The sequence below is a fragment of the Dermacentor albipictus genome, chromosome 4 (genome assembly GCF_038994185.2).
Source record: "Dermacentor albipictus isolate Rhodes 1998 colony chromosome 4, USDA_Dalb.pri_finalv2, whole genome shotgun sequence".
Taxonomy (NCBI): Eukaryota; Metazoa; Arthropoda; class Arachnida; order Ixodida; family Ixodidae; genus Dermacentor; species Dermacentor albipictus.
In genome coordinates, this window is record NC_091824.1 from 10640961 (window position 1) to 10659559 (window position 18599).

Sequence of the window (18599 nt, forward strand, 5' to 3'; positions counted from 1 at the left end):
GGGCATAAGATCGCCAAATAAAGACTTAATTTCGTCATTCGCAGATTTGCTACATTGTTCTTGACCATCACAACAATCTTACAATAAGTTTTCAAAAAAAAACTAATCATAAGGTTGTACCTGCCAAAACCACGATCTGATCATGAGGCATAGCGCAGTGGGGGAGTTCGGATTAATTTTGCTACATGGGCTCCTTACCGTGCAACCAATGCACGGTACATGGGCGTTCTTGTATTTTACCTTCGCCATATGTGGCCGCCATGGCCGGGATTTGATCCCGCGAACTCGTGCTTAGCAGCGCAAAGCCTCAGCCGCTAAACCACCAAGGCGAGTTCACCACGATGGGTGCTCTATATCTGCGGCAAACTCGACGATGGAAACTATTGAACCTAGCTGAGCGAGTTCCTTCGAGCACCGGCCTAAAGTCTTCCTTAAGTACGTGGACGGCTGCTTTTGCGTGCTGAAGAAAGGCGATGGTCAACGTTTTCTTGCCCATCAAAAGAGTATGGAGCTTTCCATAAAATTCACCGTAGAAGAAGCCGGGCGAAGGATTCCTTTCTTCGGCAATACCACTACGCCCTCAGACATTAGCCTAAAGTTTACCGTCTACAGTAAGCCGAAGCATTCTGCGATGTGCCTAAGCTTCCATTCCATGCACGAATCTTCTCGCAAGCGTTTAGTCTTTACGTCACTCAGGCTATGGACACTTGACCTACAGCCTTACACTTGAAGGAGGAGCTGGAGGTAGACGACTGGATTATTTATTGATTGATTTACAAATGCTCCTGTAACAGCAGGAGTGGGTAAGTACGTTAACACAACGTGCAACCAACATGTCACTAACATACCAGGGAAGCTGTGGTATCTTTTACCTCAATCGTCGCATCTATGTAAGCACTATTACCGCACTTCGTCGTTTTCATTTGTGCATAGCCATCGTCATCTTTCCGGTTCTTCTACTTCGCGCGGGAGCTGGGGCGTTGCCTCTTTTGGAATAAACAGCGCTGGTCAACTTGATCGGTCTCGGTATTATAAGATATAGACATTATTATTATTATTATTATTATTATTATTATTATTATTATTATTATTATTATTATTATTATTATTATTATTATTATTATAAGCATGAGGCTGTCCGTTTCCTTCCTGTAGAAGCCCATGTATTGATAGCAGACGGGAATTACACACTATTTACGAGTTCACCGGGAACTACATAATTACGAAAAGTAGATGAAACTCTGCGTAATGTTAGAGTCGTCTTAGCGGCTAATTGTGATATTATTTGTTTTAGGATAGTTTCGATAAAAGAAGAGTTACAGCCGTTTTTTGTAACCATACTCCCTCCGTAGACGCGCATGTATTGACAGCAGACGGGAATTCTGTAGCGTGTCCAACTTCAATGTGAATTAACTCATTCCGACAAGTAAAAGAAACTCAGCGTAATAACAGAGTCTTCTTGGTGACTAATTCCAGTACAATTTTTTTCCAAGATATCTCCATTACATAGAGAGCTGCAGAGCATTCGCGACAGACAAAGATTTTTTTCGTGTGGACGCGATTCGCACACGGACGGCGGACATCGACCACCGCCGGAGGCTGTTCGCTGCAAAACGCTTACGCGGCAGTTCTCACATGCAAATAGTCAGCTCTTCGTGTTCCACGCGCTGAGGAGCTCACACAGGCACGTTGACGCAAACAGAAGCACATACAATTTTGTGCAACGTTATAATCCTTTCACGCGTGCGTCTATGTACCAACTGCTCCAGCGATAGCAGGCCAGCATGCATTGCGAACATATCGATTAGAAATAAAAATCATCGCCCGAGCCCTCAATTGATGATTGTTAAATTATCACAGTGAAATGACGATAACAGGGGTACGACGACGACAAGAGAACAACGGGAGGACGTCGAGTGTATGACGACAATGGCACGACCAGAACAGCATGACAACGAATTCATGATAGCAACTGTCTGAGGACGAAGTTCGTACGCCGCGTCCGTTTGCTCGCAGCGCTGCAAACACGGCGTTCAAGCAGACATGTCACGGGGTATGTTCTTTTATTTATTTCGCGGGCATCTGCAGTAAGTGGAAAGACATTAATACCTCATAAATAGAAAGTTAGAAGCTGCTTAATCGGGCGTTTTGCGGAGCGCTCTACAACTTTCTAATTGGAATTTTTCGCCCAACTTCGTTGCTTCCGAAGGTGGTCAATCAATCTTGATTAGTTATGTAATTAAGCAGAATACAAAAATAGTGTGATTTACTCCACACGATAGTCAGCATATGCATCTGGTCGGGGCGTCTTGGAGTGCATCGACATATTTTCAAACTCTGGCTAAAATTAGCAGGGGTACCCTGTATATAGGCAATTTTTGTAGCTACTGGGGGCTCATTGTGAACAAGGGATCGGTAGAAATCCCGAAATAATAATGCTTTATGTTTTGGACATTGCTCAATGACCTGCGAAACTTACGAAGTAGAATCCTGAGGTAATTTTTTTACGCATCATGAAATTCCCGATCGTGTGTTACACCATCTCAGTAACTCGAAATATACTATCTTTTTTAAACTGACACATTTTTCTCATTACTATCAGCCGCTTTATAGTCAGTCAGAATATTAGCACCATTTCTTGAGTTCCCTTTCAGTCGTCGGCTTCTGATTGGGCCAAATCTCCGTAGTGGGTAACCGCCCAGTTGAAGAGCGAGCAAGAGGACGAAGAAGGCACCGCGGGGCGCAGCAGAGCCGACGGAGCTCAAGGTAAGTGCCCTTTCATTGTGGCCTCGCCTCCGAGGATTTTGCACGTAGGCCGGCTGTGAGCCCTCACCGAGCTGTTCGCGTCAGTCGGGTAGACGCCATTCTATGTCTGCACAACACTCGTGCTTGCTCTGTCGCTACTCATGAAGGCGGCTGCCGCTGCTTGACCGCATATAACTCCCGACGCGGTGCGAGCCCGCTTTTGACAATGTCCAGAGAGGGACTAGTGCAGCGAAGACGGAAGGAGTCTGCACTAGTCGGAGGCACGGATTCGGGACTATAACAACCTGTTTGACCTTGGCACGCGCGTAATCATCATATCAACCAGTCATCATCAGTAGAAGAAGAAAAAGTTTACCAGAGATGCAACCTGACAGAGAATAACGTTATAAACAAGGGCCGACAAAGAAAAACGACACGATCACAAGTAAGTGTTGTTGAGGCAGAAAGACTCTGCAGGAGAAAGCCTTCTTCATTCACGAGTCCGGTGCCATGCGCGTACTGACGCTGTCTGTGATGGTGCACAAGCTAGAGATTCATTATTTAGCCGCTAATTGTTGAGCTTTTTACACGTGTCTGTGCTGTTATATATTCCTGTTGCTGACAATAAGTCAGTTCCTAGTCTGCGCTCGTGTCGTGTTTCATTCTCGTCCCTTGTTTCTCACACTATCGCTATGGAATACCAACTCGCGCAGCCTTCAGTACTGCACCCTCTTTGCGTCACTGCGCTACCACCTCCAGTCCGGCAATTTCCTAATAAAGTATACGTTACATTGACCTTCATAGGTGGTCTGCGACATTAATTGTCCGACATAGCGAAATGAGAGATGCAAGGTCATGAATACTACGTGCAAGCTCCTTATGCGGATGCAAACTTGCAAGCTGTGGGATGTCTTGGCCTTCTTCTAGCTTCGCTGAGCGCCGTCACAAAACTAGCTGCGCAGCCTTATCGTTTGTTGAGAGTTTGTACATCGCCCAATAATAGCGGGCCTTCGAGCACCCGGTCGCGAACTTTCGCATGGTAGAGTGTATAAGCTTATACACTCTACCATTGATTCTAACCAACTAGTCCGCCAACGTGTTTTAACCAAGGACTTTTTCAACAACAAAGATAAAGAATGGATGCCTATTGTCAACTTACAACAGCGTGCCTATAGGAAAAGGAAAACAAAGTTTCTCGCGGGGTCATAGCTCTGCGTATATCCTATGAGCTGTGTGTTTGCCTCGATGTAATAATAATATAAATATTTGGGCTTTATGGGGAGAACCACAAACGCATTACTCAGTGCCTGCCATAAGCTTAAGAAATAAAAGCCTATTGGCGCTACTAATGACACAGTAGTAGCACTAATGTGTGTTCACTTCTTCGGCTCCTGGCAGGAACTTGGTAAGACGCTTATAACTGAAGACTTGTGATATACCTGTAGCGAATACCTATAGCGAACGTCCGTGACCTCATGTTTCCCACCGTGGGGGTCATTGCTCCCTGCTCGAACTGAAGCGGCTGTCCGACAGGGGCCCCACCACTGCCAATTCGCAAACCTGCTTTTACCCTTGGATAAAGCCAGTAGACTTTCCGTTCTCAACCTATCCAAACGTGTAGTGCTTGCGTCTGCTAAACCAAGCTCCCAACAAGTGCTGACTCAGACGTGATGTCTTATAGAGGCGTCGCCTGAGGTCACCGTGGCTACCGGTCGACACACGTGAGGAGGTACCTGAAACTTTGGCAGGACGGAAGAGACACCACCAAGTCTAAATGCACGTGATCGAAACGGCCACATCCCATAACACGTGTGCCGGGTCACTTTCACGGCTTGACAGGCTTGGCAGCTTCTTGCCGAACTTCATGCCATTCTGTGCGCAATTTATACAGCCCCATACCGACCTGCTGCCTCGCGACTCCAAAAAAAAAAGTCTGTATTCCACTGGTCCTTGGGGCACCAGCACTACTTCCAGGAAGCCAAAATGCGGTTGGCGACTGTAGTGTTGCTGATTATCCGTTTCCCGATGCGCCAACTTGCATTATTGTAGATGCATCGACCACGGCAGTCGGTGCAGTATCGCAGCAGCACGCTGGCACAGACTTGAGGCCACTGTGCTTCTCAAAGTGCCTCAAACCTACAGAATCTTGATACAGCACCTTTAGCAGGGAGTTGTTGGTCATCTAGTGCGCTGTCAAGCATTTATGTTTTGGTTTTTTTGAAGGCTGTATCTTTTACATTCTCACCGAACATAAGCCGTTAAACTTCGTTTTTAAGGACAGCTCCTCGTACTCAGAATGTGACCTGCGGCAACTTTCCTTATCTCCGAATATTCTATGGGCATCCGCCATATATCTGGAACCAAAACTCAAGCAGGTGACGCTCTGTTGCGGATCGGCGTTGTGCCTACTGGCCTAGTGAATTTCTAAGCTCTAGCCTCCGCCCAGCAAAACAATCCCGAGCTGCGCCAATTGCGGGAAAAAGGCTCGTCGGTCCAGCTATACGAGCTGCTGCTTCCCTAGACAACAACATTGGTCATGTGCGACACATCACCCCCCAGGCAGCTCCTCGCCCGTTCGTACTCCATCAGTTTCGGCGGCCAATATTCGATTCACTGCACGGTCTAAGCCATCCCGGCATCAGAGCGAAACAGAGGCTTATCGCAAACTGCTTCGTCTGGCTAGGGATCAACAAAGATGTTCGTAGCTGGGCAAGAAGCTGCCAAGCTTGGAAAACCGGGAAGGTGACCCAGCACACGCGTTCAGCGGTGCAGGTGTTTCGACCACCAGGGAGCCGTTTCAATCACGTGCATTCAGACTTGGTGGCGTCTCTTTCATCCTGCCAAGGTTTAAGGTACATCCTCACGGGTGTCGACCTGCACTCAAGGTGGCCTGAGGCGACACCTCTACAAGACACCTCAGCCGGAACAGTGGCGGAAGCATTTGTTGCTACGTGGGTGTCACGGTACGGTTGCCCTTTGCGCATAATGGACCAAGGCCGCCAATTCCCAAGCTCTCTTTTTCTGCCCTGGCGAGACTGCTCGGCACACGCCTTCATAACACCCTGGCTTACCACCCACAGAGCAACGGCATGGTCGAGCGTCTCCACCTACAACTGAAGGCGCCATTAATGACCGCCACTCTCGACAGACAGCACAGAGTGGAAAGGCTACCCCTAGTACTACTGGAGCTGCGAACAACAATCAAGGATGACCTCGGAGTCAGTGAAGCCGAAGTACTCTTTGGGTCAGCTATCCGCGTTCCAGGCCAGTTTCTCGGCACCCAGCAAGGCACCCCGCCAGCGGCCGTGAAGCACTTAGGCTACATTCCTGGTTAAACCAGCTTCGACCTACAACTCCACGTATCGACCGCGTGCAGCCTGTTTAGCTTCCCGACAATGGACACAACAACGCAGGTCTTTCTGCGAAGCGACTCTATCAAGCAACCATTGACTCCTTCCTATGAAGGCTCTTTTCATTTTCTTGCACGTTCAGAGAAAACCTAGAAGGCTGATGTTCGCAGCTAAGCAGAGACTGGCTTGCGACCGCGGGAAACCAGCCTATCTTGAACATTACCTCTTCATTCCTTCCGGTATTCAAGGGGGGGGGGGGGGGAGGTGGCTAGTTGTGACTGTCCGTTCCCCGCTGTCAGGGTCATTGCCCCCTGTTCGAACCGAAGCGTGTTGTGAAGTCGGGAAGTTGTTGGTCCTTGCGGCCAACCAAAGCTCTAACGACTTTGCCATGCCAGGTACCGGGAGCAAGAAGCGTTCCGAGCAAAGTTGAAGAGAAAGAAAAAAAAAAGTTATGTTAAGAAAAGTGCATGGTTGAGTTTTACAGCATGGCTCGAACTATCGGAGTAAACTATGGTAGCGTATTTTCATGTCCGAGCGTCGCCCTATGCATGTCCGAGCGTCTCCGTTTTTACTTGTCCGGATCTGCGTTTTATGCCCTTTTCTTCTCTCTTTCCCTTGTTGAGGCAATTCACTGGCCAACCTCAACGCCGAATTGTTTAACACCTCCATCGCCCCTCACTGTCGTCAGCGTGCTGCTTGGATGTTGTCGCGGTGCTCATGTCCTCTGTGAGCTACTCGTGTACGTTGTGCACCTCTCTCCAACGCGCAACAATAGGAGGCAACCACCTGTCGCCGATGCTTCCCCCGGGACGGACTCTTTCATCGATAATTCTTGGCCACTTCGGGACGGTCAGGGGGCGGACGTTGCTATCTTCAAGCGAAGGAATGATGAGGCGTGAACATCAAACGTAAATACTGCATGTCGCAGCCTCTTCGTCGTGTTCAAGAGAGCGTCGTTCCTGTCTTGAAGTGAAGTGAATGATGAGACGTGAACATCAACCGTGACAACTGCATGTCGCTGGTGGAGCATCCCCGCTCTGAAGGACCGCCCGGCACAACAAGCGGCTGTCTGGCAGAGGCACCGCCATTGCCACTCGGCAAAGCTGCTTTTACGCTTGAGTAAAGCCAGTCGGCTTTCCGCTGTCAACCTGTCAAAACGTGTATTACTTCGCTAATCTGAGCTCCGAACATACCCCTATCGTGCGGGAGGAGCTACGTTGGAGGCGTTGCGTCAACGATTAAGTGATGGAACATGCACTTATTGTGAAGAATACGGACAGCGCGCATGTAGGTGTGCATGGGCCCTATAAAGTAAAACTATTCGAATTTGTTTTTATTTCAATCTACTGACGTCAAATTTGCGTAACCGCCGATGCAAGCATCAGATGGTTACCCGCAGGGTTGGCTCAACAGACCAATCAAACGCTCTCCTCGCTCATAGGCGGTCACTTTTGTTTGCGTGAAAAATGAATAACATTGCCTACACTGAGCTGCTTGTCTTATCTAATTGGCTCACAAGAGGCGAGAAGCACGCTCAAGTGGAGAGGGATTCGATGGGGCCAAACCATTGCAGTGAAAATCGATAATCTGCTGAAAACGGTAGCACCGGCGTCTGCCATTGGTCCGCTTTCTCCTACTTAGCTTGCGGTGGCTCGTCGACAATCGCGGCGGCATGCAACGGTGGCTTAAGAATGGCGCTAAAACGGATCCTCAGCAAAGAAGAGTTGGCAGAACGAGGTCGTAAACGTGCCGAAGGTGCTCGAAAGCGTTAAAGGGAAGCTGAAACACTTTTCGAAAAAAATGAGTTCTCTGCGGCATTCTACAGTTTTGAGTCCCCTGAACACGAATATCTCGTTCAAAAAGGGCGGAAACAAGCGCAAGCGGCTGTTTTTTCATGAAAACGCGCACCAGCGCCTCAGGGTATCGCGCGAACGCCGCTGTTGCCCGTGATTGGTCGGAGCCGCTGTGGCGTCAGTGGCGGCAGTCGCCGGTCGGCGCCGCCGTTTGAGAGCGTAGCACGCTGTTCTGTTCTGGCTGCATAGCTGAGTTGCAAGCATTATGGAACGTTCTCGCTGTCTCGGACAGCTTGTACTTTCGCCGTACATGTTCGAACCGACAGCCGATACGGAAAACGATGGCGGCAACGGCGGCAACGACGATGTTGAGTGTGCCAAAAGCGAGAGCGATGTGTACACCTTCTCGCGCGCTGGAAATCATAGCTGTTACGTATGCTTTTTTTTTTTCATGTAGCTGCACGTTCCAATGACGGGAGAAAAAATGCGCTAAAGTGTCACTGGGAACTTGCTGCTGGAAGAATGCCGAAGCACTAACTTCTCATTATATTGTAAACACGGGTACAATTCCGCGATGTCAAGCACCTTGCCGCTGCTTGTCTGAAGTCCCGTGGTTTTCTGAGCGTTGATACACGATCGCGAACATAAGTGCCGCGTTTCAAAGCGCGCACATGCAGTGCTGCGAGGTACAGTCATGGAAGTTGCTTATCATACACATCCAGATCGAGATGGTCAGGGGGATTATATGTGCAATATTCAGAATATGGTTCGACGACTTTGCGATTGTGGCTCGATCAAGAATCGGTATGCGCGCTCCATGCTAGTGTTGACATAAAGATATTAGGCAGTTTTAGCACCGCCGTGTGGTAAACATGATAACTGCAACCGTACGTCGAATGTCACTAGGCAAGCCTATACTCCAATTTATATACCTCAGGTGCAACGCTGTGGAAGCTACGCACGAAGTCCGGTTACCAAAATTTATTACTGCGCGCGTTTCCGTCTATGGTTCGCAGCGTGCCAGCGGCATTTGCTCGCGCGAGCATGCACGTGAAGCTGCCGCGACGGCCTGCAATTAAAGAATGCCGAAAAGAAAATTGATTTAAAAGAACGTGTCAGCAGCCGTATAAGTACACGGATTGTTTCTATGGGTAAATTCTTTTTTTTTTCATTCAGAACTGAGCTTATATATGAAAAGTTTTCTCAAAAATCGGGTCAAGAAACACCGAACTTTTTCTAAGTGCGAACGCAGCCACTGCAAGAAGTATCTCAAGCCTCCACAGCGTTGCACCTGATGTATGAAACAGAGTATAGCAACGCTAGCAACAACGCGTTTCCGCATTTGTCGTAAGGCTATCCGGCTATCGCGGAAATGGTCCGAGCACAGCACAGTTGATTTCGTCGGCACGAACTTATCTCTCCTCACCGCACTGCGCTGCAAGCTTCTTGTGCTTCGGGAACCTGTGAAACACCACATCGTCTCGCCCGCGTGTGTTCGCGCAGCCGATTGCTGCACAGAACGAGGGCATGTTGGGCGCCCTTGGCTGTAGGCACTCACGCAGCACAGAAGGAAAGAACAGTTTACGAAAATCGCAAAGCAAACGTGAGCGGCGGCGGCGGCAAATCTCTCGTAGCGTCGTTCAGTAAAGCGCAGGACGGAAAGAGGCATGCCAGCGCATGCCAGCACGCCGGTCCGGCAGCTCGGCCCTCGCCAGTGACGTCACTCTCGCCGGTTCTCTCCTGTGGTAACCTCCTCACCCGGCGCTCCGGGAAGTGATGGGGGCGTGTCCGCGGGGGTGATTTAGAAAGCGATTTCCGCCCCTTATATTAACAAAACGGAGAAAAAAATTTCGGAACCGTAAATTATTAGGTCTGTTCTTCCCAATCCCAGCAATTCATGGAAATTGAAAACCGCTTCAGCTTCCCTTTAAACGGCCACGCAAAATGTTTTATGATACGCAAATAAACCCATGCTCACCGGCAGGTGCAAGTAGCCATTGCCTGAGTGATCGGCGGCAGCCATTTTTTATTCCTTTCGGAACAGGGCACCCTGCGGCTATTCAGAGGAAAATTCAGTTTTGTTCGGCATATTAATGCATCTTTAACGCGTACACGTCACTTTGACGCGGTGAGCTTTTGCGGTTTTGTGACGCCGCGTGGCAGGCAGGTGAAGTGGGTTCAGCCCAGACGCTCTTGACCAATAGCCCAGGGCTAATGGCGAAAAGGCGCCGAATGAGAAATAACTGTTTCTGTTGTTCGGTCAAATCGTGCATAATTATTGTGTACACGTCATACCAGATGGGGAGCTATCGCGGTTTTCGTGACGTCGAGTGACAGGAAGGTGAAGTGGGGGTGGTCCAAAAAAGCTTTTGACGAATCGCGGAGGGCTGATTGCAAAATTGAAATAGAAAAGTTTGGAATAGTTTTACGTTATAGCGCCCCATGTGACCTCTTGTGGATGGGAGCCACGCTTTGCGGATAGGAATACTGCGATAAAAAAAGTAGCTCTCGAGATCATGAAGCTGTTTTCAATCAAAAGACTGGTTGTAAGCCGCGCTACGGGCGGCGGCAAAACAAACCCCAAAACACAGCGCGGGCCATCTTGGCAGAGGGCATGCGTCTCGACGAGCTTCTTTGGCACACTTGAATAATGGCTGTCAACGGTTGACACAGAGCGGGATCTTGCACGCAAGCAGAGTAAACACGTTGCCGGCAACCCTAACTACCGCAGAGCTCGGAGAACAGAGAGGACCACCAGCGCCACAGTAGCGGTCGCGCATGCGAGTATATATATATATATATATATATATATATATATATATATATATATATATATATATATATATATATATATATATATATATATATATATATATATATGACACACGCGAAGGTCGTCTAACTTAACAGTGCCATTTAGGCAGTTGCACACACCTGCTCTTTCACCTACATTCAGCAATTTGCGGCACGTGCTCTGAGCAACACATTAAAAGCAACGTTTGAAACTGAAGTAAGAACCGACAACAATCTAGTGTCTACAGATGAAACAGCGAACACCGCTTGCAATAGCAAATGCATAGGCATCTGTACGAAGTAAAGATGGTAGTTTTATCGACCAGATAAACTTGCAAACATTGGCTTACTATATATATTAACAAGCATGATGTTAGCGTGCACAGGCAAGCAGAAACACATCACAACCTTAAGAAAATATGATTAGAGTTTCACATGAAAGTCTCATGAGTTTTGGAATCACAGCCATTTGAATTTCTGACGTTTCTTACGCATTTTCTGATGTATTCCTAATGTCATTACAAAACATATTGGCCACCGTCTTTCTGTCGAATACTTGACAAGTATTTTTCTTGTGAGCATGAAATGTCTTCCTAATGTGCGCTCCACAGCATTTTTCTTGTGGCTGTCTCATGTCTTCCTAATGAACCCCTAATGAGCTTATGCATTAGATTGCTGACGTTCACAGTATTCCTATACCAAAATTAGCCACCATGTGTGGTAACATTTTCGGGTGTGTCCCGATTGCAGTCAGCCCTCATAAAGACGTTACCTGCGCCTGACCGTCATTGGGGCTTGATATATGCAGCCTATATATATATCAGGCACGTACCCAGGATATTTTTTCGGGGGGGGGGGGCCACCACCTTCATCATCATCATCATCATTATCATCATCAGCCTGTTTTAAGTCCACTGCAGGACGAAGGCCTCTCCCTGCGATCTCCAATTACCCCTGTCCTGCGCCAACCGATTCCAACTAACGCCCGCGAATTTCCTAATTTCATCGCTCCACCTAGTCTTTTGTCGTCCTTAATTGCGTTTTCCTTCTCTTGGTACCCATTCTGCAACCGTAATTGTCCAACGGTTATCTAACCAGCGCATTACATTAACTGCCCAGCTCCATTTTTTCCTCTTGATGTCAATTAGAATATCGTCCATACCCGTTTGCTCTCTGATCCAAACAACTGTCTTTCTGTATTCTAATGTTATGCCCAGCAATCTTCGTTCCATCGCCCTTTGCGTGGTCCTTGCTCTCAAACATCTTCGTCAGTCTCCGACTCTCTGCCCCATATGTCAGCATTGGCAAAATGCACTGATTGCACACCTTACTTTTCAATGATAATGGCAAGCTTCCAGTCAGGAGCTGGCAATGTCTGCCGTATGCGATCCAACCCATTTTTATTCTTCTGTGAATTTCCTTCTCATAATCAGGGTTCCCTGTGATTAATTGACCTAGGTAAGCGTGCTCCTTCACAGTCTCTAGAGGCCCACTGGTGATCCTGATTTCTTCTTCCTTTGCCCGGCTATTTATCATTATCTTTATCTTCTGCATATTAATATTCAACCCCGCTCTTACGCTCTCTCTGTTAATGTCTCCAATGATTTGTTGTAACTGGTCTGCATTGTTGTTGAATAGAACAATGTCATCGGCAAACCGAAGGTTGCTGAGATATTCGTCGTCGAACTTTACTCCTAAGAATTCCCAGCTTAATTGCTTGAATTCTTCTAAGCAAGCAGCGAATAGCTTTAGAGAAACTGTGTCTCCCTGTCTGACCCCTTTCTCTATAGGTATCTCCCTGCTTTTCTTGTGTAGAATTAAGGTAGCTGTAGAACCTCTTTAGATATTCTTACGCGAAAGACGAGTCAGTAAGACGAGAAACTATTTATAGGTTATATTTACAACAACGCTTGCTGCGCTGACTGGTTAGGTTCACAGCGCGAGCCCAGTTCGTTCTTCCTCCTCTTTTCTGGAGTGATGGCACCCACGCGCCTCGTTCAAACAAATACCACACGCATGTAGCAATATTACTCCGCCAGTTAATCACAGAAGCAAACAAAATCGTCGTCATGCGGCCCTATCAAAATGGCGTCGTGCTTGATAGCTCCGGATCGTCCGCTGTTCTTGAAGAGTTTTTCCATCGGCGGAACCAATGAGGTATGCAACAGACATGGACAAAGTGTACGGAGTCTGAGTATATTTCACTCTTCAAAAGTCTGCGGTACAGTTCTTTTCACTGCTGAGCCGGTTTACTCATGAAACTTCACTGCCAACTGAAGTGAAGCTTGACAATAAATAGTTGCAGCGAAGCAAGCATTTCAGTTCAATAAAGAATTAGGCTTTCGTCATTGCACTGTAATAGGCGAGGGAAAACGTGTGAAATTTAGCGCTAATAATTTTACTTTTTTGTAGTTACCGCCTTATTTGGGTAACAGGAAAAGTTTGAAGTACGGATTATTCGCAGCCTCGTGGAGGAACAGTGGCTGGTTGTAATGAGGGCGTGGGAGAGGCTTCACTGTAGACTTAAGTTAAAAATTAAAAATTAAATTATGGGGTTTTACGTGCCAAAACCACTTTCTGATTATGAGGCACGCCGTAGTGGAGGGCTCCGGAAATTTCGACCACCTGGGGTTCATTAACATGCACCTAAATCTCAAGGGTGTTTTCGCATTTCGCCCCCATCGAAATGCGGCCTCCGTGGCCGGGATTCGATCCCGCGACCTCGTGCTCAGCAGCCCAACACCAAAGCCACTGAGCAACCACGGCGGGTTAGACTTAAGTGGTCGCCTACTATAGTAGCATTTCTTTTATTAGGTCTGGAAAAATTATAGCGAAATATATATTTGCGGAACAATCACAGTTCTTTTGGATTCCTCGTTTACTGCTCCAAGTGCGAAAACGACTCGTGTTGTTATTTGGGAAGTTGCGTACCGCTGTGTGGCCACCAGTCCCATACAACCGCGTAGAGCGCAGGATACTGCGATCGTAGACGTACTGCGCCCACCGCGAAAGGTTAGAAAAACACCCACATAAGCACAATAGAGAAGTGGCTACGTGAGGCGGTTCGACCGATAACTGTAGAAGCGTCATTCAAAACACGTAATTGTTCTCCGCTTCCGGCGGCGTTTTCTCTACTTCCTTTTTAAATAAAAAGATGTTGATCCATAAATATTTTCATAAGCAACGGTTATATTTGTTAGATTTGTTGTTAAATTCGCTTTTCCTTGCAGTTTGGTTGTTTCCTTGGCTCTCTCCCTTAGTAGATCGCTTGAATTCTCAACTCCTTGCGATTTTTGTTTCCAGTTGCCAATTTTGCTCGAAAAGTGCTATACAATTAGGGAAATACCAGACCAGGTAACGGGCTACAGTCATCTTCATTATGGGTTTAAGGGTTATTGCAGGTTTTCTTGATGGACGCTGTTTCACATTATTTTATATCCCACCTTATCTAACCCATATCACGTGCATATGATTCCGGGCATCTGCAAGCGTCGCGGCGAGCTGTCATTCAAGGAAGTAATGAAGCGAAAGGAAAAGTTAAACGCAATGGGCGCTTTCTCCGCCCGCAACTCGTTCCATGGGAGTACAGACCAGCTGACTAACAGCCGCATCCCTTTCCTGGTCCCAGGACGAGCCTAAACAAAGAAGCTTGAACTAACAAAAGCAACAGCTATGCGCGTGACAGTTGAATCGATGGTGATAAATGAACGCATATCGAGTTAATCGCGCGGGCGCCGAATCTATGAGAAAACTGGCCTTCACATCCCAAGAGATGCTGATAACTACCTCCATCCAAAAGGAGTCAAAAGGCAGCATAATGCTGGCCGATGAATAGCTGCCACGTCTCAACATTGATCTGGCAGCGCTTTAGGAATGTGTGAGGAGTGGTGGCGTGGGTGGGGATGGGAGGGGGGGGGGGGTTATGCCATATGATTTCGGGGGGGGGGGGCCCGGGCCCCCCCCCTGGGTACGTGCCTGACATATACATATATATATATTATAATACCGAGACCGATCAAGTTGTCCAGCGCTGTTTATTCCAAAAGAGGCAACGCCCCCAGCTCACGCGCGAAGTAGAAGAACAGGGAAGATGATGATGGCTATGTACAATTTGAAACGACGAAGTACGTTAATAGTGCTTACATTACCTTCCCCCCGTCATGGAAGCGGCCAGCCTGGCCGCAGATTAGAGATTATCTAAACTGGGAGTGAAGGGCTTCATCCGCGAGACGTGAACAATTTCTGCATTCCGGCGGCACCGGTCAGTGACGGAGTGTACTGGGCGGACGAGATAGTTCACTGCAGATGTTTGCTGCACAATGGTGTATAGGCCAATGTAGCGTGGAAAGAACTTCTCACAGAGGCCTGGGGTGCGGACTGGAGTCCAAAGCAGGACTTGGTCTCCAGGGTGAAAAGGTAGGTCACGGCGTTTGTTGTCGCAGTAACGCTTGCGCTCAGCTTGGGTAGCTTCTGTGCTTTGCCGGGCGATTTCACGGCAATGTGCAACTCTGGCAGCAATATCTTCTGGAAGCGACGCGTTAGGCGAAGGAGGTGCGAAAAAGAGTTCTCCGTCGAATATTGTGGAAGGAGATCGTCCTTACACAAGGAAGAAAGGGCTGTAGCCGGTAGTCCATTGAATATCAGTATTATATGCGAATGTCACAAAAGGAAGAATTTTATCCCAGTCAGTGTGGTCAGGACGGATGTACATGGAAATCATGTCAGACAGCGTACGGTGGAAGCGCTCAGTAATGCCATTGGTTTGCGGATGATAAATACAAGTAGATTTGTGGACGGTATTAGTGGCCCGAACAACTTCCTGGAGAATTTGTGAAATGAACGCCTTGCCACGGTCACTGAGAAGAACGCGAGGAGCCCCGTGGCGCAAGACGATGGCGCGCAAGAAAAAGTCGGCGACCTCAGAAGCGGTGCCGGATCGTAGATGGGCAGTCTCGGCATATCTTGGTAAATGGTCGACCGAAGTGGCAATCCAACGGTGACCGGAGGGTGTCAACGGCAAGGGACATTATAAATCAATGCCAACAAATTCAAAAAGTGCGTCCGGGCAAGGGAGAGGTTGTAGTAAACCAGCAGGAGGGGATGTCGAGCGTTTGCGGTGCTGACATGACGCACAAGAGGCAATGTATTTCGTCACCGTTGTGGATAGGCCAGGCCAGAAGCAGCGTGTCTTTATGCGGTCGTAAGTCTCGTGGAAGCTTAAGTGGCCAGCCGATACCTCGTCGTGAAGTGCCTCTAATACCCGCAAGCGAAGGCAGCGAGGTAGAACTGGGACCCACCGGTGACCTGTTGGGCGGTGAACGTAGCGGTGTAGCACGCCACCTTGAAGGCGGAATTGTCAAAGTTGGCGTCGCAGGCGGCTGTTGGGTGGTTCGGCGAACCCACTAAGGCGATCCATGAGAGCTCGACAGTAGGAGTCGGCCCGCTGAAGCGAGACAAAATCAGAGCCTGATGAAAGCGTAACTTGATCCAGGGGCGTTATCGAGAGTTGGTGTGAGGCAGGCGTAGCATCGGAACGACGTGGTGGGGAAGACGATGGGCGCGTTGCCGGGAAAGAGTGAGAGTGGGCAGCGAGACAATGCATCTGCATCATGATGGCGTTTTCCAGGCTTGTACGTTATAGTGAAGTCATATTCGTGCAAGCGGAGTATCCAGCGTCCTAAGCGTCCTGACATGTTTTTTCATTGATGACAGCCAACACAGAGTATGATGGTCGGTGACGCTGGCGAAGCGGCGGCCTTAAAGGTGTGGGCGAAGTTTCTGAATCGACCAAACGATAGCCAGGCACTCTTGCTGTGTAATGGTGTAGTTCCGCTCAGCTGGAGAAAGTGTTCGGCTGGCATACGCTATGACTTGCTCTTTAGATGCTGCATTAAGTTGCAGAAGTACTGCGCCAATACCTTGTGCGCTTGCGTCAGTATGGAGTATGGTAGGGGCTCGATTATCGAAGTGGCGAAGCAATGTTCCGGAAGTAAGATGCCGCTTAAGAGCTTGAAAAGCCGACTCGCAGTCGCTAGTCCACGTGAAAGAGGCACCGGTAACCAGTAGCTTGTGTAGAGGAGCTGCTGTTGCAGCGAAGTTGCGTATAAATCCACGAAAATATGACGCCAAGCTGAGGAAACTACGTAGATCGTTCTGTTGCTGGGGGCGAAGAAACTGGAGAATGGCACTAATCTTTTCGGGGTCAGGCTGGATGCCATCTTTTGAGACGACGTGACCCAATACGTTTATCGTCTTGCTTGGAAATTTGCATTTTTTTGTATTGATCTGGAGACCAGCATTCGCAAGGCACTTGAGAACTTCGTTTAATCGATGAAGATATTGGCTGAAGTCAGACGAAAAGATAACAATATCGCCCAGATAACAGAGGGATGGCTTCCATTTTAGACCACGAAGTATGTTGTCTATCATGCGCTCAAAGTGGCAGGAGCATTGGCCAAAAGGCATCACGTTAAATTCATAAAGGCCATCCGGTGTAGCGAATGCGGTCTTTTCCTTGTCAGTCTCGTTCATCGCAATTTGCCAATATCCTGATCAAAGATCAAGGCTGGAGAAATACTCCGCCCCTTGTAGTGTGTCCAAAGCGTCGTCAATTCGAGGTATAGGATATACGTCCTAGCGTGTGATTTTATTGAGCGCTCGATAATCCACGCAAAAGCGAATGGAGCCACCAGGACCACGGGAGAAGCCCCTGAACTAGATGAAGGTCGTATTATCTTCCGCGCAAGCATGTCAGCAACCTGTTGTTCAATGATCGTTCGGACGGCGATACACGATAGGGGCGTCGTCGTATTATAGCGGAACCATCGGTTTCGTTGCGGTGTGTAGCCGCAGGAGTTTGCCTCAATACAGGGGAACAGCTATCGAAAAAGGCTTTGTGTTTTCCCAAGACCACCATTAAGGCTTCGGACTGCGCGGCTGTTAGGTCAGAACCAAGAACGGCTGGAGGAGGGAAAGACTCACCCAAACCTGAGGTTGGTGCTGGCGATGAAGAAGGGCAAAGCGTGACTATAGAGATAGGCTGAGTGTTGGCGAGCGCTGCCACAGTCGTCCCTTTGGGCAGCATCACAGGATCTGGGGTTGTGTTGCAAGCAGACACAAGGGCGCGGCCGCGTGAAAACCGGACGAGACAGGTGGCAATGAGAATTCCGCGAGAAGTACAGCGGGAAGAAGGGGCGACTAGGGCGTCTCCGTCGGCGATCTGACTGGATGTTACGGCTACAACGTCTTCGTGACCAGAATGCAGGACGTAGTCTGCAGCGATGGCCAAGTTCACGCATGAAAGAGAAGAGTCCGCAACAGGTTCAAGCTCTGTATCCATGATGTGAACAACTTCCTCTCTACATGAAATGACGGCTGAAGCAGAATGTAGGAAGTCCCAACCCAGTATAAGTTCATGGATACACGTTGGAAGGATGATAAACTCGATGTGATGGCGCATGCCGTCGATGAGAACGCGAGCAGTACACTGTCCGTCAGGGTGAATGAATGCATTATTAGCACAACGCAAAATAGGTCCAAGATAAGGCGTTTTTACTTTGCATAGCCGGGAACACAGATCACTCCGAAGAACAGAAAAGGCGGCACTGGTATCGACGAGGGCTGACGCGGGAACACCTTCGATAGTCACAGAAAGCATGTTGGCCGGGCGAACAGGAGGAATTTTGAAGACCGATAAGAAGCAGTTTCCCCTCCAAAACTGCAGCAGTTAGTTTTCCGAGTGCTCGTCGACAAAATGGGAAGTGGGGCGAAGCGGTGATGCAGAGCGCCGGTTTGGCGATGGAGAACGACGTCTTGCCGAACGGGAAATATGAGGCAGATTGGGAGCAGCTGGAGGAGACGGAGAACGCTGTTGAGGGAACGAGTACGATCCGGGATAGTAGTCGTCTGATCGGCGAGT

At 48.5% G+C, this 18599-nt stretch overlaps 1 protein-coding gene across 1 annotated transcript in view; it reads left to right on the top strand.

Moving 5' to 3' along the window:
* The first annotated feature begins 2028 nt into the window (after nt 1-2028).
* Nucleotides 2029-18599, top strand: part of LOC135904940 (uncharacterized) — a 161785-nt gene continuing 145214 nt past the window's right edge. Inside the window, exons 1-2 of the mRNA XM_065435942.2 lie at nt 2029-2053; nt 2688-2766. Coding sequence (XP_065292014.2) covers nt 2044-2053; nt 2688-2766 — 89 coding nt within the window. The 5' untranslated portion in view covers nt 2029-2043. The remainder of the gene's footprint in view (nt 2054-2687; nt 2767-18599) is intronic.